Source organism: Ambystoma mexicanum, chromosome 2p (assembly GCF_040938575.1).
Source record: "Ambystoma mexicanum isolate Mex_15411 chromosome 2p, UKY_AmexF1_1, whole genome shotgun sequence".
NCBI classification, from domain to species: Eukaryota; Metazoa; Chordata; class Amphibia; order Caudata; family Ambystomatidae; genus Ambystoma; species Ambystoma mexicanum.
In genome coordinates this window covers 1,022,102,306-1,022,117,919 of record NC_090923.1, presented here as the reverse complement: position 1 = coordinate 1,022,117,919, position 15,614 = coordinate 1,022,102,306, and the positions used below count along the sequence as shown (strand labels likewise).

At 49.9% G+C, this 15,614-nt stretch overlaps 1 protein-coding gene across 1 annotated transcript in view; it reads left to right on the top strand.

The window, feature by feature from the left end:
- CNIH2 (cornichon family AMPA receptor auxiliary protein 2) overlaps positions 1 to 15,614 on the top strand; it is a 707,580-nt gene that overhangs the window by 635,962 nt on the left and 56,004 nt on the right. Inside the window, exons 4-5 of the mRNA XM_069644884.1 lie at positions 1,316 to 1,428; positions 4,386 to 4,529. Coding sequence (XP_069500985.1) covers positions 1,316 to 1,428; positions 4,386 to 4,529 — 257 coding nt within the window. The remainder of the gene's footprint in view (positions 1 to 1,315; positions 1,429 to 4,385; positions 4,530 to 15,614) is intronic.

Here is a 15,614-nt window from a genome sequence, read left to right as displayed (position 1 = left end):
GCTTGCAGTTAGGAACTCTGTGCACTCTATGCCTCCAACCCGGAAATGTTAGTATTCGCAGGAGCAGTGTGTGCCAGTGTAATGTATTAAATCTATTGGGGAAAGCTGGGAGCCGGCTCGGACATGCTTATTAGGGCAATAGACCCCTGGCCGAACGAAATATGCAAAATGCTGGTGTGGGCCAGTTTTTTGGGTCAAAGTGGGCCACTTTTTTGGCAAATGCGGGAAATGTTCATGAGTTACTTCACTATGCGGCTAGTAGTTTGGACCAGTGTTGCTGAATAAATAATCTTTCAAATGCACAATTTGCATCACATTTTATCAAAAAACTCCCACTTGGGTACTATTCAAACAGTGTCACAAATGGAATGAATAGCCTTTTAGAAATGTGGGCTACTTTTTCATTGGTGCCCGATACAATTTTATGGCCCAGCGCGACCCTGCCTGGGAGGGCACTTTTGGGGGGCTTAGTTGCACTTAGGGTCGGAACGTTCAGATTTGGTAGTTGGGCAACAAACCATTTGGCATAGATGTCTTTACTGTTAAGTGTACAGTATGATTGCCAGTGTTCCACTCTGAAGTGGTGAACAGTGAATGGTAGATATTAGACCAGGCAACATCACACTGTGAATATAAACCTAACACATTGCATCACCCACAAACAATCCTTAGGTGCCAGTCGCCTCTGACTGAGCCCGTCATTGATGCCCGGAACCGGTCTGCAGGCCGTCCCTCAATGCCCAGGGCACCAAAGGGCCTCGGCGGGCTCCATTGTCCCTTGTTCCATTTCCCTTTTCTCCATTGGTTGCTCCCTGTGCCTTGCCTACACCTCCGTCTTATTTGAGTAGTAACCTGTGGCAACAAAGGGCAACTTAATTGGGATTTTAAAAAAAATCAGCTTTGAATTGGCTAGAACTGGAAAGCGGAATGAGACCGTGCCTTTATATCCTGAGTTCTTCGAGGGGCGGTGGGCCCATGGACGCTCGCTGTGCTGCTCGCACTTGTGACGGGAATCCATGCCCTGTCTTCATCTTTTCTACTGCCTCTATCCTCTGTCTTTTCTCTTCTCCTCCCGTAATCTCTGATTGTCTAACACTCTTCCCCCTCACTCATTTTCTGCTCCAAACCCCGAACCTTTCACCTGCTCTATATGATGTCCCACCATCACTCTCCCTTTTCTTTATTCTCTACAGCAATGTCTTTCTTTCTTCTTTCCTTCATCAGACTTTTAATATCCCACCAGTTCACCCCTAAAGGTCTACCCCTCCCTTTTTCATGAATCCACCAACCATCTCCCTCTCCCTTTTACCCCCAGCTCGTGGTTCCAGAATATTCCATCCATGGACTGTTTTGCCTCATGTTCATGTGTGCGGCAGAATGGGTGACGCTGGGACTCAATATCCCCCTGCTCTTCTACCACCTGTGGAGGTAAGTTAGTTCACCATGGCCTGAGACCTCTTCCAATGAGAATGTTGTCTTCTCGCCCACTGCTTGACCCCACATATTTGCCTGCCATTTTTATACTATATTCATTGAGTCTTGCATCCGTTTATCGCCATTTTGTATGATTTAGAGGTTTGTATGTATGAATGAGATTTACACCAGCCCATTTGTTTTTGTTCCCAGGATCTGTCCAATCCCATATTTTCCTCTGTGATCAAAGCTTGGGCTCTGGGGCCTGTATACGTCCCTTTCCAAACAGAATAAGATCCCTGCTGCCTTTATATACTTACCCTAACCTGCAGGGTTGTCCAACTCCTGGCCTCGAGGGCCAGAATCCTGATGGGTTTTCAGAATATCCTTCATTAATATTCATGAGGAAATATTTGCATACATTTAGAATAATTTTATGCAAATGTGTCTCATGAATATTAATGAGTGTTATCCAGAAAACCCGGCATTGGTCCGGCCCTTGAGGCCTGGAGTTGGATAACCCTGCGTCTAACCATTACCCCCGTGTGAGTGTAAAGCTGCTTACAAAGCATTTATTCACATAGCCTCCCCAAACCTCTTCTACCACTTGTGCCCCGCTTAATAGCTAGTTTATTCATGCAGGCACCCACACATGTAACCAGCCGTCACCCTACAAAATGTGCCCCCCCCCGTACCTGTATCCCTCCCTCCAACTATTGCCCTCTGCTTATGAACCTGCTCACCAGGGCCTTATTTCCCCTATTCTACGGAGCAAAACCTGTTTACTCTATCATTCTGCCTCTAGTGGTTGCATCTTTCTCTCATCTCCATTTCCCTCGGGGTATGCCATATGACTAATAACCAAACCCAAAGTATGCATCCTCGGGAGGATAGCTCAGGGGTAACGTGCTCTCCTTGGAAGCAAGCTGACACGGAGCAACACAGGTTCGATCCCCGGGTCTGCGCTCAGAAACCTCTGGGTATTTATGCTTGTTATAAATAACCTATCATATCATATCTAATCTATACCACTGGGTGTAAACATGCCTGCTGCGCCTCTAGCTATGTATCCCTCCTCCTTCTTTTCTCCCATGGATGTAGATCATCTACTCAATGGCTTGCACCCCCTTATCACCCCGCTCTTCTATCTCAGGTTTTCGTACTGCCACTCACATGAGACTGGTACATCTTTCCTCCAGCCATCTACCCCCCCTCAGGAAGTAAACCTGCCCCCATGCTCCCCACTTCTAAAGTATCCCTCCGCCATTACACACCTTTTACCCAAGGGCTTGTACCCACATATTCCTCTGTCACTTGAGCTTGTCTCTAGATACATTTCACATATGGCCTTTACCCTCATATCTACACAAGGTACGACGTCGTTTCACGTCAGTTTTATTTTGAGGAGGTTGCCAAAATGTTTTTACTGAAAAGTGAATAGAAATATATATGGGGGATGGGTAAGGGGATATAAGGGCTGTGGGGTTGGGTATAGGGATACAATATTAAGGGGTGGCCCTGGGGGAAACCCAAATATAAAAATAATATATATATTTATTTGCAAAAAACTAATCGAAAAAAACCTGGCGATGAAAGAACATAGAACCTTACACAAATCTTTCTAACCGATTGGTGAACTTGCTTATCCAGAGCTTGCATCTACCTGTCCCTCCTGCCTTCCACGGTGATGGAAACTATCATTTGACTGGAGTTAAAAACAAAACCAGGTGCTAGTTGGAAACTAGGAGCTGTTATATGGTGTTCTGCAAACCTAACTCCGATAAAAAACTCAAACTATAACTAAGTCAATTGTATACGACCAGTTCGGCTTTTATTGTCTTCTAGATGTGTTGTAATGCTCATATATACACGTTTCTAAAAACAGCTTTAATGCTTTAATGCCCTAAGCAGTCAAAATCTTGCCCCCTCCCCCTCGCAAATGATCTCCTCATACGTTTTTAATTGCCTGCCCCTCTTTATTTTGATCTGTTGTCGTGGGCCCCTAAAAGGAGTGGGGCCCATAGGACGGTGCCTACTTGGCTTAATGGATAATTCGGCACTGTATGTCTGCATAGCACCAGTTGGCTTTGGGGGTCAAAAGAAGCGCTGGTAGCTGCCTTCGTCAGGTCAGCCAAGCTCTCCTAGACTGCCACCAGGAGCTAAATAGCTGCCAGCAATTCCGAACCCTGATCCCATTCTATGTGAAAGGACAGCTGTTCTTTGGCTTCCTGTCCATGTGTTCCTCTGCTCTTCTGATCCCTTCATTAGATACACCGCCTCACTCACCCTCTGTCCCCAAATTCCTTCATCTTTAGTGTAAGCCTTCCAGTATGTAGCCAGGTTTTGTGGCCTCCTCCTTGCGCTCTGACACACTTGTGTACGAGCGCGATAGAAATAAAATATCAATTCAATTCCTCTTCCCATCTGGAGACAAGCCTCCCCAGCTGCAGCCTGTACACAAATGTATCCCTCCACCACTCTCCCTCATAAGTGCGAGAAACTGCTTGTCAGAGCCATGTACCCACACAACCCTTTGCCATTTTGCTGCATATAAAGAATAAACCTGTGTACGATTTCCATGTTTCCCTTTCTGCTTCTGTTGCACTTTGGAGAAATTCCTCTTCACCAGGGTCCTATGCCCACAAATTCTTCGACCCCTTTTCCTCTCCCGTCCGAATACACCCCCAATCTCTGTCACAACATTAACTTTATTTTGTTCCTCCCTCTGCCAAAGCCCTACATGCCTTTTGTTAACACCAGCCTGTCTGGGAAACTCCCTGTAGACAGACCAGTCTGTTTCTGTCATGCTTTCAACTACTGCATATGAGTGGGTTCATGGTTTCTGTTGACTTAGTGAATGTGCTGTTTATTTTTCTTTCTCTCTTTGTCTCCTTTCTTTCTGTTGTCTCTCGTTCTCGCTCCCTCTCTCTGTTCCGCACTCTCTGCCTCGGGCTTCCTGACTACCTGTTGAGATATTTCCACCGCCCTGCTGATGGTTCGGAGGTGATGTATGACCCTGTCTCCATCATGAACGCCGACATCCTCAACTACTGCCAGAAGGAGTCGTGGTGCAAGCTGGCCTTCTATCTCCTCTCCTTCTTCTACTACCTGTACAGGTGAGTATTACACGTTCAGCCCAAATCTGCCTGTCGTATACCTCCACTCACTAACCCGTATTTATTTATTTATTTTTGCATTTGTCAAGCGCACAAAACCCACAGGTATCCGGGCGCTGATTTCCACGTGTCTCTGTTCAATCCAGTCCACTTCCTGATTATTGATCACCAGATGCCACGATTCTTCCCTTCTTGCACTCCTTAGACCTCTTGTTGCCAATCGTTGCCCGTCCTGCCTATCCCTGACTCAGGGATAGACAGAACGGCAATGATTGGCGCCCGTCCTGCCTATCCCTGACTCAGGGATAGACACAACAGGCAATGATTAGCAACAAGAGGACTGAGGATTGCAAGCTGACGTCCTGACACTCTGCATTCCCTGCATTCCCTGCACTTCTGCACCTTTCTCGCTGCAAGTATGAACTTTTTGATATTATTTTGTTTCAATATAACAAGGATACCTCTTGCAACCCTGTGCAACCTGACCCTATCTGCGTAAGGCCCGGGGAGTGGTCACAGAACTGGGTGCATCACTGGTAACGTCACACACCACATTCTTACTTTCCTTTTCTGTTTGTGTTGAGTGATGTGTGATAAGTACATGGGTGTTGGCTGGGGTACGAGGATGAGAGCTATTTGTTAGTCACAGAATCAAGGTACAAACATCACAAACAGTCACAAACGTTTTAGGATGTTGCAAGACTCTTCGCCCTCTCAATCCCACTAACAAACACCCCCCACCGAACCCCCCCTTCCATTGCAGATCCGCCAGAGCACCAAGAGACCACGCAAGTGTCAGCAGAGTGTGGTACAGGACCACATAACATAAAGCTAGCGTGCCATAGCAAAGCAAAATATTGCATTCTATGCACTCTCATATAAATGACCTCTCTCTCACTCTCTCTCTCTCTCTCTCTCTCTCTCTCTCTCCTTATCCTGCTGAGTGACCTTGTACTTCTGCCTTCCCAGCTTATGCCCCACCCAGTCTCTTAGGCCCAGTGGAAAGAATATGTGCTTTATTTCTGATTATGCCCTTTCCACTCCTCTCGTCACAGAAAGCGGTACTGTCCCATTTGGTAGCACCAACGAAAGGAGCAAAACGTACACCTCAAGGGTTATTTCCCGGCTGGCTGGTCAGAAATTAACTTGAACTGTAAAAAAGTGTTTATACAGGGGATAGGGAGGTCTTGCCGCGGCTGATTTAGTCAAATTCGACTTCATCGAATTTATTTGAACATATTTTGCTGCAAATATATGTGGGGAGTGGGTTTAGGTGAATAAATAATGGAGTGGGCGTATGTGGAGCTGCTGCGGGTAGTCTCCCCCACATATATTTGTGGAAAAATGTACCACAAAAAAATAGATAAAATCCTTTCGCCAAAATCAGATAGAACCTTTATGCGGACATGAAACAAGCTTGTAAAAACTGGCTACGATGGACAGTGTGGTTAAAAATGCCCAAAATAATGGGCCTCATTACAAGGGTGGCGCTCCCATAATGAAGGGTGCAGGTATGGGACCGGCACTCTTCATTACGGGAGCGCCGATTACGAGGTTCCCTTTACGGGACCCGGACCAGACTTCTGATAAAACCAGACGTCTTTTCCGGGTCCCGCGAGGGGAAGAGGGAGGTAATAACGGGCCATTCGTAATGTGCCCGTTATTACCTCCTCCCCATTCCCATTGAGCCCTATGGGGGCTCAAATGGGAATGGGGAATGGTTCCTTCAAGGAGGAATTAGCGGGTCCTCCAATGTTAGAATGACCCGGTTATTCCTCATTGAAGGAACCCGGTAATGGAGCCCGGTTTGGAGGCAGCCATGGTGCTAACAGCACCATGGCTGCCTCCAAACTCGTAATGAGGCCCAATGTGTTTTTACATAGCATCGAAGATGGGATCGTTTATTAGCGCTGTTCCAGCATTTGTAGCTATTTTGTAAGTGGGTTGGTACTGGAGAAAGAAAGCAGTCAGGATTCAGTTGCCTCCATTACTTCAGTAATCTTCCTACTCAGACTCGCCCCTCCTCTCTTCCTAGTCCTTACTTGACATTGTTAGTCCTGCTTGTGAGACAGGCAGCCTGCAGCCAACATTTCAAATACATCCAAAAATAGTAAACATTGACCCCCATCTCACTCCACGAAGACAACATGCCAGCTCACCCACAAATCTGCCTGTATCTATACCAACGCTCACAGAAATCAAAGAAGAATCGTCTGACGGGTGGGCGAGAGGGTCATAAGGAAACGTGGCATTGTTTTATTGTAGCCCATGTAAAGTTACAGGTGTCTAATCCCCTCCTCAGACCATGTAGACATTAGAAGTATGTTAGGAAACCGGCAGTGGAGACACATTCAGTCCAAGCCCAGTGAACCTGAAATGGGAGTCCATGCTATGTAAGGCAACCTGCTAAAGGGACACACAACCAGAAGGTGGCTATAGCCGTAAGTTCCTAGTAAAGAATAGTTGGGAGGTCTCGGTGAAAGGCTTAGAGGCTGAGTTCAAATTGTTAAGAGTAGTGGGGTACTCCTGAAAACCACTCGGGGAGAGCACTGGCTATGGTACCCTGAGGTATCTGCCCATATATGGCAGCTACAGTCTGCAATCAGTGCTTACCAATAATATTCATAACTACTTGAGACATCATCTAAACCACCACTATTGGCTGGCTGACCACAATTGAAGGCACTGTCCCCATGGAGTGCCTTTATTGCCTTGCCATGAGTTCTCTTGGGTCTCACATTTCTTGATGTTCGGTGCAGGATTCCGGTCACTGCCTCACTCTCCACTTGGCAACTCATATCGTATCCCAGAGGCATAACCATAAATTAATCCTAGAGCGCACCCGTTGGAGGATGATTAACTTCGATACCACAGAACGTTTAATGCGCTTGCGTTTCTGTCATGGTGTTGCTGGTGTGTGCTCGCACAGGATGTGGTGCAAAGGCAATGGGTCTCACCGTCCTGCGTTGCCTTTCTTCAAAGCGCCCATGCAGCAGCATCCCCCTGGCAACCAAGCACTGCACTATACACAATGGGACGCTTGAGCCTCCTTCTCATTCTTGCTTCACTCAGCTGGGAGGAGACCCCTCCATGTCCCAATTTCGACGATGGAGGCCGTCCTGAGCTAGCACCACCAAGAGTCACTGGCAGAAGCTCTTCAGGATGTACCCCTTCCACGATGTGGCTCTGGACACTCCTCTTAAAGTGTCTCTGGTGAGTGGAGTCATTGGGCCTCATTACACGGTAGGCGGCAGGGGATTACTGGCACCGGTAAGGGCACCGGTGCCGGTAATCCCCTACTGCCCTACTACGAGATCCCTCAGCGGGTCCCGTCCCTAACGTGTGGTCTGCCCAGGCATTAAGGACGCTTCCCGCTGAGGGACCTCAGAGCTAATAACGGTACCGCAAATTGCGGTACCGTTATTAGCTCCTTCCCCATTCCCATTGAGCCCTGTGGGGGCTCAAATGGGAATGGGGAATGGTTCCCGGAATGGGGATTTACCGGTCCCGCAAAGGTCGGAATAGACCGGTAAGTCCCTATTCCGGGAACCCGGACTCCGACAGCGGTAGGGGGTAGCCATGGCACTAACAGTGCCATGGCTACCGCCTAGCGTGTAATGAGGCCCATTGTCTTGCACCGCAAGGCCTAAAATGGGCCTATGGCACCCACAGGAGGCTGCTCACTGAATTGCTCCCTCTGCATGGGGCATCTATAATGGTCTCACCTCCACCTCATTCACTTCATGTGGTGCTCTAGGCCCTCCTCCTCCGGTGTCAGCTCCAGGAATCTGACGACTGCGTTGATGTGCATGGAGATGCTTAGTGATGTCCCACACGGGGTAAGCATGAGATCACCATGGTCTGGGAGAAGCGGTACCATCTCTAGCCCTAAGGCAGGCCTCTCAGCCCCTTGACAGGGCCAGGCCGGCCGGCGGGACCCTTTAGCGCTGACCGCTGCGTCACCTTATCATACAGTTCCAACCGTCACTCATCAATGCTCTCCACGGAAAACCCCATCCCTGCCAACCCTCAGGGGGCGGCCAGTGTTCAGGCCTGTACGTGGAACCTATCAAAACAACCATAAACACTAAGCATATGCATAACACAGCTGTTCAGTGTGCAACAGCACAGATGAGCATATAATACAACGTGCAACTAAGTAATTGGAGCACATGTGTGACTGGTCTATTGAGCAATGCCTGGAAATCCTATGAGTGTGGGCCTCAATTGAGCCCACGGTCACATCCAGGTCCTCATAATGTTTTCTTGTCTTGATCCTTACTTAACATGAAGATGTACATAGCAGCATGCATTGTTTTCGATTCCTTTCACAACACCCAAACAACGTCACCATATGTTCTTCAGGTGCTCATATTGTATACAAACTTTGTAACCTGAAAAGAATTGTGACTTGCATCTGCTGTACTGGTGAAACCAAATCTTGCCGGCTGCATAAGGAGACAAATGTTGTGGAAGACGCACACTATCTAGAAGACTACAATCAGGGAGACACGAGACAACTGACACCTCCTCTTAAAATTGACCCAAACCCTTTCCTGCAGATACAAAAGATAAACATTGATCATGATTTCCACGAAGAATAAGCCTGTGCTCTTCAGTGAGTTCTTTAAAGAAGAAAAGGACCTCTTGACCTAAATGCCTGTTAAAATCTCTTGCAAAAAGCCAGAACTGTACCGTGGTTACATCTTCAAGAAACACTCAGAAGAAGAGCTCAGCAACCGACCAGCTTGCTCCCAAGAAACAGGGGATTCCCTAATCAGGCGGCAAACCCAGATTCTGAATTGCCACCTAGTTGGAAAACTGCCACCTTTTCTTCCCGAACAACAGCGTATCTGAAACTCTGCACTTGCGGGGACGAGTAAGAGGGACCATGAAGGTTTTATACACAGCATTACAACTAGAGTAGAGTCAGTACAGCAACACGTAACCCCAGGAGGTATTCACCTGCTGAAAGGAAGAGGAACATCATCTTGCCAACCAATGGTAGACCTCAATGGAATCTGCAAAGTGTACATGAGCAAGCCAGATTGTGGTAATGCTGCAGCATCCTCAATTGCCAGAATGGCAAAGCAAAGCCCAACCGCTGGCTCCCTGAATTTTACATTTTCTATAACATCGGAACACCTTAAGAATATATTACCAATATAAGCATACCCTGCACTCAGGAATACACTTAGGCCCTCATTACGACCCTGGCGGAAATCGAAAAACGATGGCGGAAATGCAATACCGCCATCGAATAGCGCTCGGTGCGACTATGACCCGTCACCGCAAAGTACGAAGCCATTAGCGACACCGTAGTGAACGCCAACGCTAACTGCACCAAGCACGCGCGCGCGCGCCATGCCAAACCGCAAACACCACCATGGCGCAAGGGTACGCCAATTCCGACCCTAGCGGACATGTACCTAACGCCATCAGGCATGGCGTAATGTACCATTCCGCCATGGCGAGAAGTACGGCATCGCGAATCAACCGTAAACGGCCCCACTGAGTGCCTGTACACCGCTCCCTGCCCACAAAGTACAACTCCCCGTAGGTGCAATGAAGTCACAATGCAACCATTGAAATGTACAAGTCACCCATGCATGCCAACGAACAAAAGAAACACAAGAGGGGCCAATGGGAGCTGCAGGGCACAGATGGCACGAATACAGAAGCCATCCCAATGGACATGACCACAGTCCCCCACCAAGAAACGCACGCAAACACAGGCACCTGTGACCAGCAATATTCCGAAAATCACATCATTCCACCAGTCCACCTGGCTGACCGGCATCTGTTACACAAAACCCAATCCCCCGCCCCTGAGCATGACAACATTCAAACTGTCATATAGGCAGCCCCCATCCCTGACCTCATGGGCTTAGTAGGCAAACGCGCCCAGTACAGTACCACGCAACTAAACCCCGAAGCTGGAACCCAATGCAGATCTCCTCACAATACATCGCCCCCCAAATAGGCATATGCCACATCACTTGCAAAGAAAAACGCTACACGGGCCAAATCAGAATAGAAATTTATGCACATCAAAGTCACCAAGCCCATACAGCCATCAGGCCATGAACTCCAAAACACTAATCACCATTGTGGGCTGCATCCGCAAGAAATGACCAGCCACTACTTGTGTGTCGCCCTGTTCCCCCATGGTACACAGAGCCACATTCACGTACGAAAAGGCAACATGGAAGCGCACAGAACCGCAGGGCCGTCCCAATGGGGAGGCACTAGTCCAGCTGAAAGGCCGAAATGTTGCTCCGAGCCACCAGTACTGCGTAAGGGCATGTGGGCCATTGGCGATCGTCCCATAAGATCGTAATGCTGCTCCACTGATTAACACGAAGCAGCCGGTGTCGGGAGTAAAATCCATCTGCAGGAGTGGCATACAGATGGCAGTGGCAAAAGGGGAGGAGATACCTGTCAACCAAAAGAAAAGAAAAAGAACAGAATGGCCATCAGAACTACATTCGAACAACTCACTTCAATGATCACACGAAATCCACAGCCATATGCATGCTAGCCCACTCAAAAGGATCATCACCACCCCAAAACCACTTGCGACTCATAACCATCTATATCGAGGTGCAAACACCATCACAAACGAGTGTACCTGTGCATGCGTCTGTCAAAACAGAATCCATCAGATGGGAATGTTAACGTGCATGGACACAAGTGTCTGAGGGCGCCTCGAGACAGGGAGGGCTCAACAAGGCCAGATAGACGATGGCCCCACTATGGCAGCCCTGCATCACATAGCGTAGGGGAGGCGGATAGATCCCAAGAAGCCCTGTACATGGCAAACTCTGTATCAAATCACCTGCCCATGCATCCATTCATCATTCCCTCATCCCGGGATCAAAACGCCTGAATAATTACTCACATAACATTAGAAACATCCATTGAGTCTGTGCGTTATGCAGCCTGCAAAATCCACAGTGCCCCAGCCCGTAATTCCAGTGTTGTGAAGTAACATGTATTTGGGAACGGCCGGCCTCATCGCCCACGTAGCTATTGCGCATCCCAAACTATTCATATCAATCATTGCTCCCTCGCCATGGGCCCTGTCTCAAGGACATTGAACAATAGAACGTTATATTTGCAGTCAGACCTGTGGGCATCTCCTCGCCGCTAGCTGGAAACCGAAAGCGCCGCCCTTCGAATTCCTCATTTGCAACACCACGTCGGAAAGGCATCTGTGGCCGTTTGAAATCACTAATTATTCCATCGAGTGCGGCTGTGTGTGAAAATGGCAACTGCCTTCACCCACGAATGGGACGCCCCGCCCGTCGTTGCAACTCGGTACAGTGATGCATGAGGGCCCACCGTTACTCGAGTACTACGTTCCACTGACCCTTCACAAGTCTGTTCGCGACTGCACAGATAGTATGGGAAACAATGGGACCACAGCAGAATGAACATATCAACCAATCTTACACGGCCATCGGGTACAAATACATGATAGCAATAGCAAGATACCATTCCCCGAATTGCAGCGTTGTGCGCGTGACGTGCTCGGCCAAAGGGGAGAGCAGTTTGCACAGGTGGAATGAATCACCACAGGTGGAGGCCATACAGCCTGAAAACACATAAATTGCACAGCCAGTCTCCTCCCACAACCACACCGAAATGCTACCGGCAGGACTCGCGATGTTGGCCCTGGGGGACCTGATAGCACTGCAAGTGCTCCAACTCCAAGAAGAAGACGAACACCAACTACAACCAGCCGCACGGAGGAGACGCAGGAGGAGGAGGAGGCCAAGGCAGGGCCAGCAAGGCCCACCAGCACAGCCACTACCACCACGCAGGCAGCCCGCAATACCACGCCTCCGAGCACATCCGTTCAACCTCACTGATGAGCAGATCCACACCCTCTACCGTCTGGACCGGGACACCATAACCGCCATTGTGGACATGACACAGGCTGACCTTGTCAGCATGATAGATAGCCCAACCGCCATCCCACCCCTACTGAAGGTGGTGTCTGTACTCCACTTCCTGGCCACAGGCACCTACCAGCACACAGTCGGACAGTTGCATGGCATTTCTCAGCCACTGTTCTCACGGACACTATTGCAAGTGCTCGATGCCCTCCTGCAGCACGCAGACGACTACATCTCCCTACCACGCTCGGAGCAGGAAATTACAAACACGAAAGTGGGATTCCATGCACTTGCTGGCATACCGGGTTGCATTGGTGCCATCGACTGCACCCATGTTGAATTGGTCGTCCCACATGCCATGGAGGCCCAGTACCGCAACCGAAAACAATTTCATTCCCTGAATGTACAAATGGTGTGTGACTCCAACAGGATCATTACACATTGTTGTGCCCGATTCCCTGGATCAACCCATGATTCTATGGTCTTGAGGAACTCTACAATACCACGCTACATGGAGCGACACGCAGGGAACAGATCCTGGCTACTCGGTGAGTCTCATTACATGCATGATGATGTGGGGTATGTGAATTGGCAATGACCTGGCAGGAAGGGGGGGGGGGTGTGCGTACGTATCAATGGCATTCCACATCATACGTTTCTCGTCCACATACAGGTGATGCCGGATATCCACTGAAGAGATGGCTCCTCACACCAGTCCGGAACCCACGGGACCAGCATGAGGAGGACTACAACCATGCCCACTCACGTACCCGTGTAGTCATAGAACAGGCATTCGGCCTACTGAAGGGCCGTTTCCGCTGCCTCAGCAGGTCTGGCGGGGCACTCCTGTACCGCCATGAGAAGGTTGCAAAGATGGTGATGGCATGTGTCATGCTCCACAACATGTGCGTACGTAGAAATGTGCCCATGCCCCCTGACGCAGAACTGCAAGCACCTGATGATGGTCATGATGAGGGTGGGGATGTGGCAGCACCTCATGGAGTCTGCGAGGCACCGGAGGCCCGTGACATTCGTCAGCATCTCATTGATGTATGCTTCTAGCACTCACGCCTGGTGGCTGATGCATGGACACGGGACTCGTGGCACTGCGTGTGTCTGGGACATGCACAATATGGACTGTACGCCTATGATGGCCTAGTACACAAAGATCAATGTCCACACATCTCATTGGTTGATCGTGCACTTTTTATGGCATATGTGATGTCATGTTGAACACCCTATCGACCCGCCACCCAAGTGAGCCCAACACACCCCCTCCACCCTCCTACCTCCCCCCCGAACACCAGTGTCCAAAGATGCTCATTGTCAGTGGGCTGTCGCTATTGCATGCCCCCTCTGCGGGTATCAGGGGCACCCCTGCCTGTGGAGCGCAGGTTCCTTCCAGATCTACGTTGGGGGCTGCCCTGGACGGAACTTGCAACGGATGATGTGTCTGCCTGCTCACGTCCATGCATGTCCCTAAGGGTTTGCGAGAGCTCAGTGAGCACACGGCGCACTGCGGCAAGTTCGGCACATACGTCCTTGGCCGTCGCATGCAGTTCCCCCCTGAGGCTCTCGGTGCTTCTCTCCATTTGGACTCTCAGGCTCTCGGTGCTACTCTCCATTTGGACTCTTAGGCTCTCGGTGCTACTCTCGATTTGTGCCCTAAGTGTCTCAGTTGATGTTTCTATGTCTGCCTTAGTGCCCCCACATTCATCAGCATGGTCCTTGAGGAGCGTGGCCAGTTGCTGCTGTTGTTCGATCAACTGGTCGAGGGACTGTTGCCTCTGCTGGGCCATGGCCATTTGCGGGGGTGTCACAGAGGGGCTGTTGTCCTCATGTTGCCTTGCCACAGGGCTTGTGGGGGATGGCCAGTCGTCGTCTTGTGGGTGCCCCTGCGTGGTATCCTCATGTTGTACGGGATGGGACAGACAGGGGGATTGGGACAGGTCATGGATGGATCTGACTTCGGCATCCCCGTTTTCTGTGTCCGAGCATGCTGCCATCAATGGGGTGTCACCTATGGTGCTGCTGCCACCAGAGGCAGTGCCTTCTGTGGGATCCATTGGGGGGACCTGTGGTGGTGGTGTTGTGGGCATGCTGGCTGCTGGGGTGCCTGTTGATGTTCCCTCCTCTGTGCTGCCACCTGATTTGTGCTGCTGCCGTGTCTTGATGCGTGCAGCTGAGGTGGAGGGTCTCTGGCCGTTGGTCTTGGCCCTCTTTGCAGGTGTGCTGGTAGGGGTGTCCTGTAGCTCGTCGTTTGGATCGGACCCTGTGGTGGAGTAAAGGAGGGCGAGGGTTATTGATGGGTCTGTGGGAATTGGAATGGCATTGTATCACATGCATTGGGGTGGTACCTGAGGGTGATTTGGGTCGGGGCCTTGGAGGTGCTTTCTTTTGTGTGTGGAGTGAGGGTGCAGTTGTTTGGCAGCCTGCAGTTAGGGTGTGCCTGCTGCACGTGTAGTGCGTGTATTAGGGGTTTTTAATTATTTATGTATTTATTGTGGGTTTTAACGTGCGCTATCAGGCCGATGTGTGTGGACGTTCTCCTGGACATGTGTTTCTGTTGCACTATGTGGACGCATGGTACTTCACATGGATGGACTTTGTGGATTTGGCATTGTTTTATCTGGCCCACCTACCTGAATCTTCGGATGTCTGCACTCCTTTCTCCATCCCTCCGACTCCCTCTATGCTCTCCATTCCGATGGTGGAGGCACAGATTTCTTCCCAGGGGGTCAACTTGATGGGTGATTCAGGACCTCCCCCGGTGGCTGTGGCAATGTTGCGGTTGGCAGAGAGTATGCTGCGGACGCGTATCCGCAGGTCGTCCCATCGCTTGCGGCATTGCTGTGGGGTGCGGGGTGCGGTCCCCACCGCACTTACCCGCTGTGCCACCAGAGCCCATATGGCCTTCTTGTTTGCAAGTGCCGTCCTGGTCATTTGCGTGCAGAAGACGACGGCAGCATTCTCCTGGAGGGTCTCTGTTAGCACGGTGAGTTCCTCACGGGAGAAGTGGACCTGCCGCTTGCGGTCGCACGCTTTCTTCGCTACTTTTCCCATTTTTCTTGGTTTCGCTAGGGTGGTTGACGGGTTGGGGTGTGTTTCAGGGTAGTGATTTTAGTGGTTGTGTGGTTTTAGTGTATTTATAGGTGTACGCCGGGATGTTTCCCGTTCCGGCCCC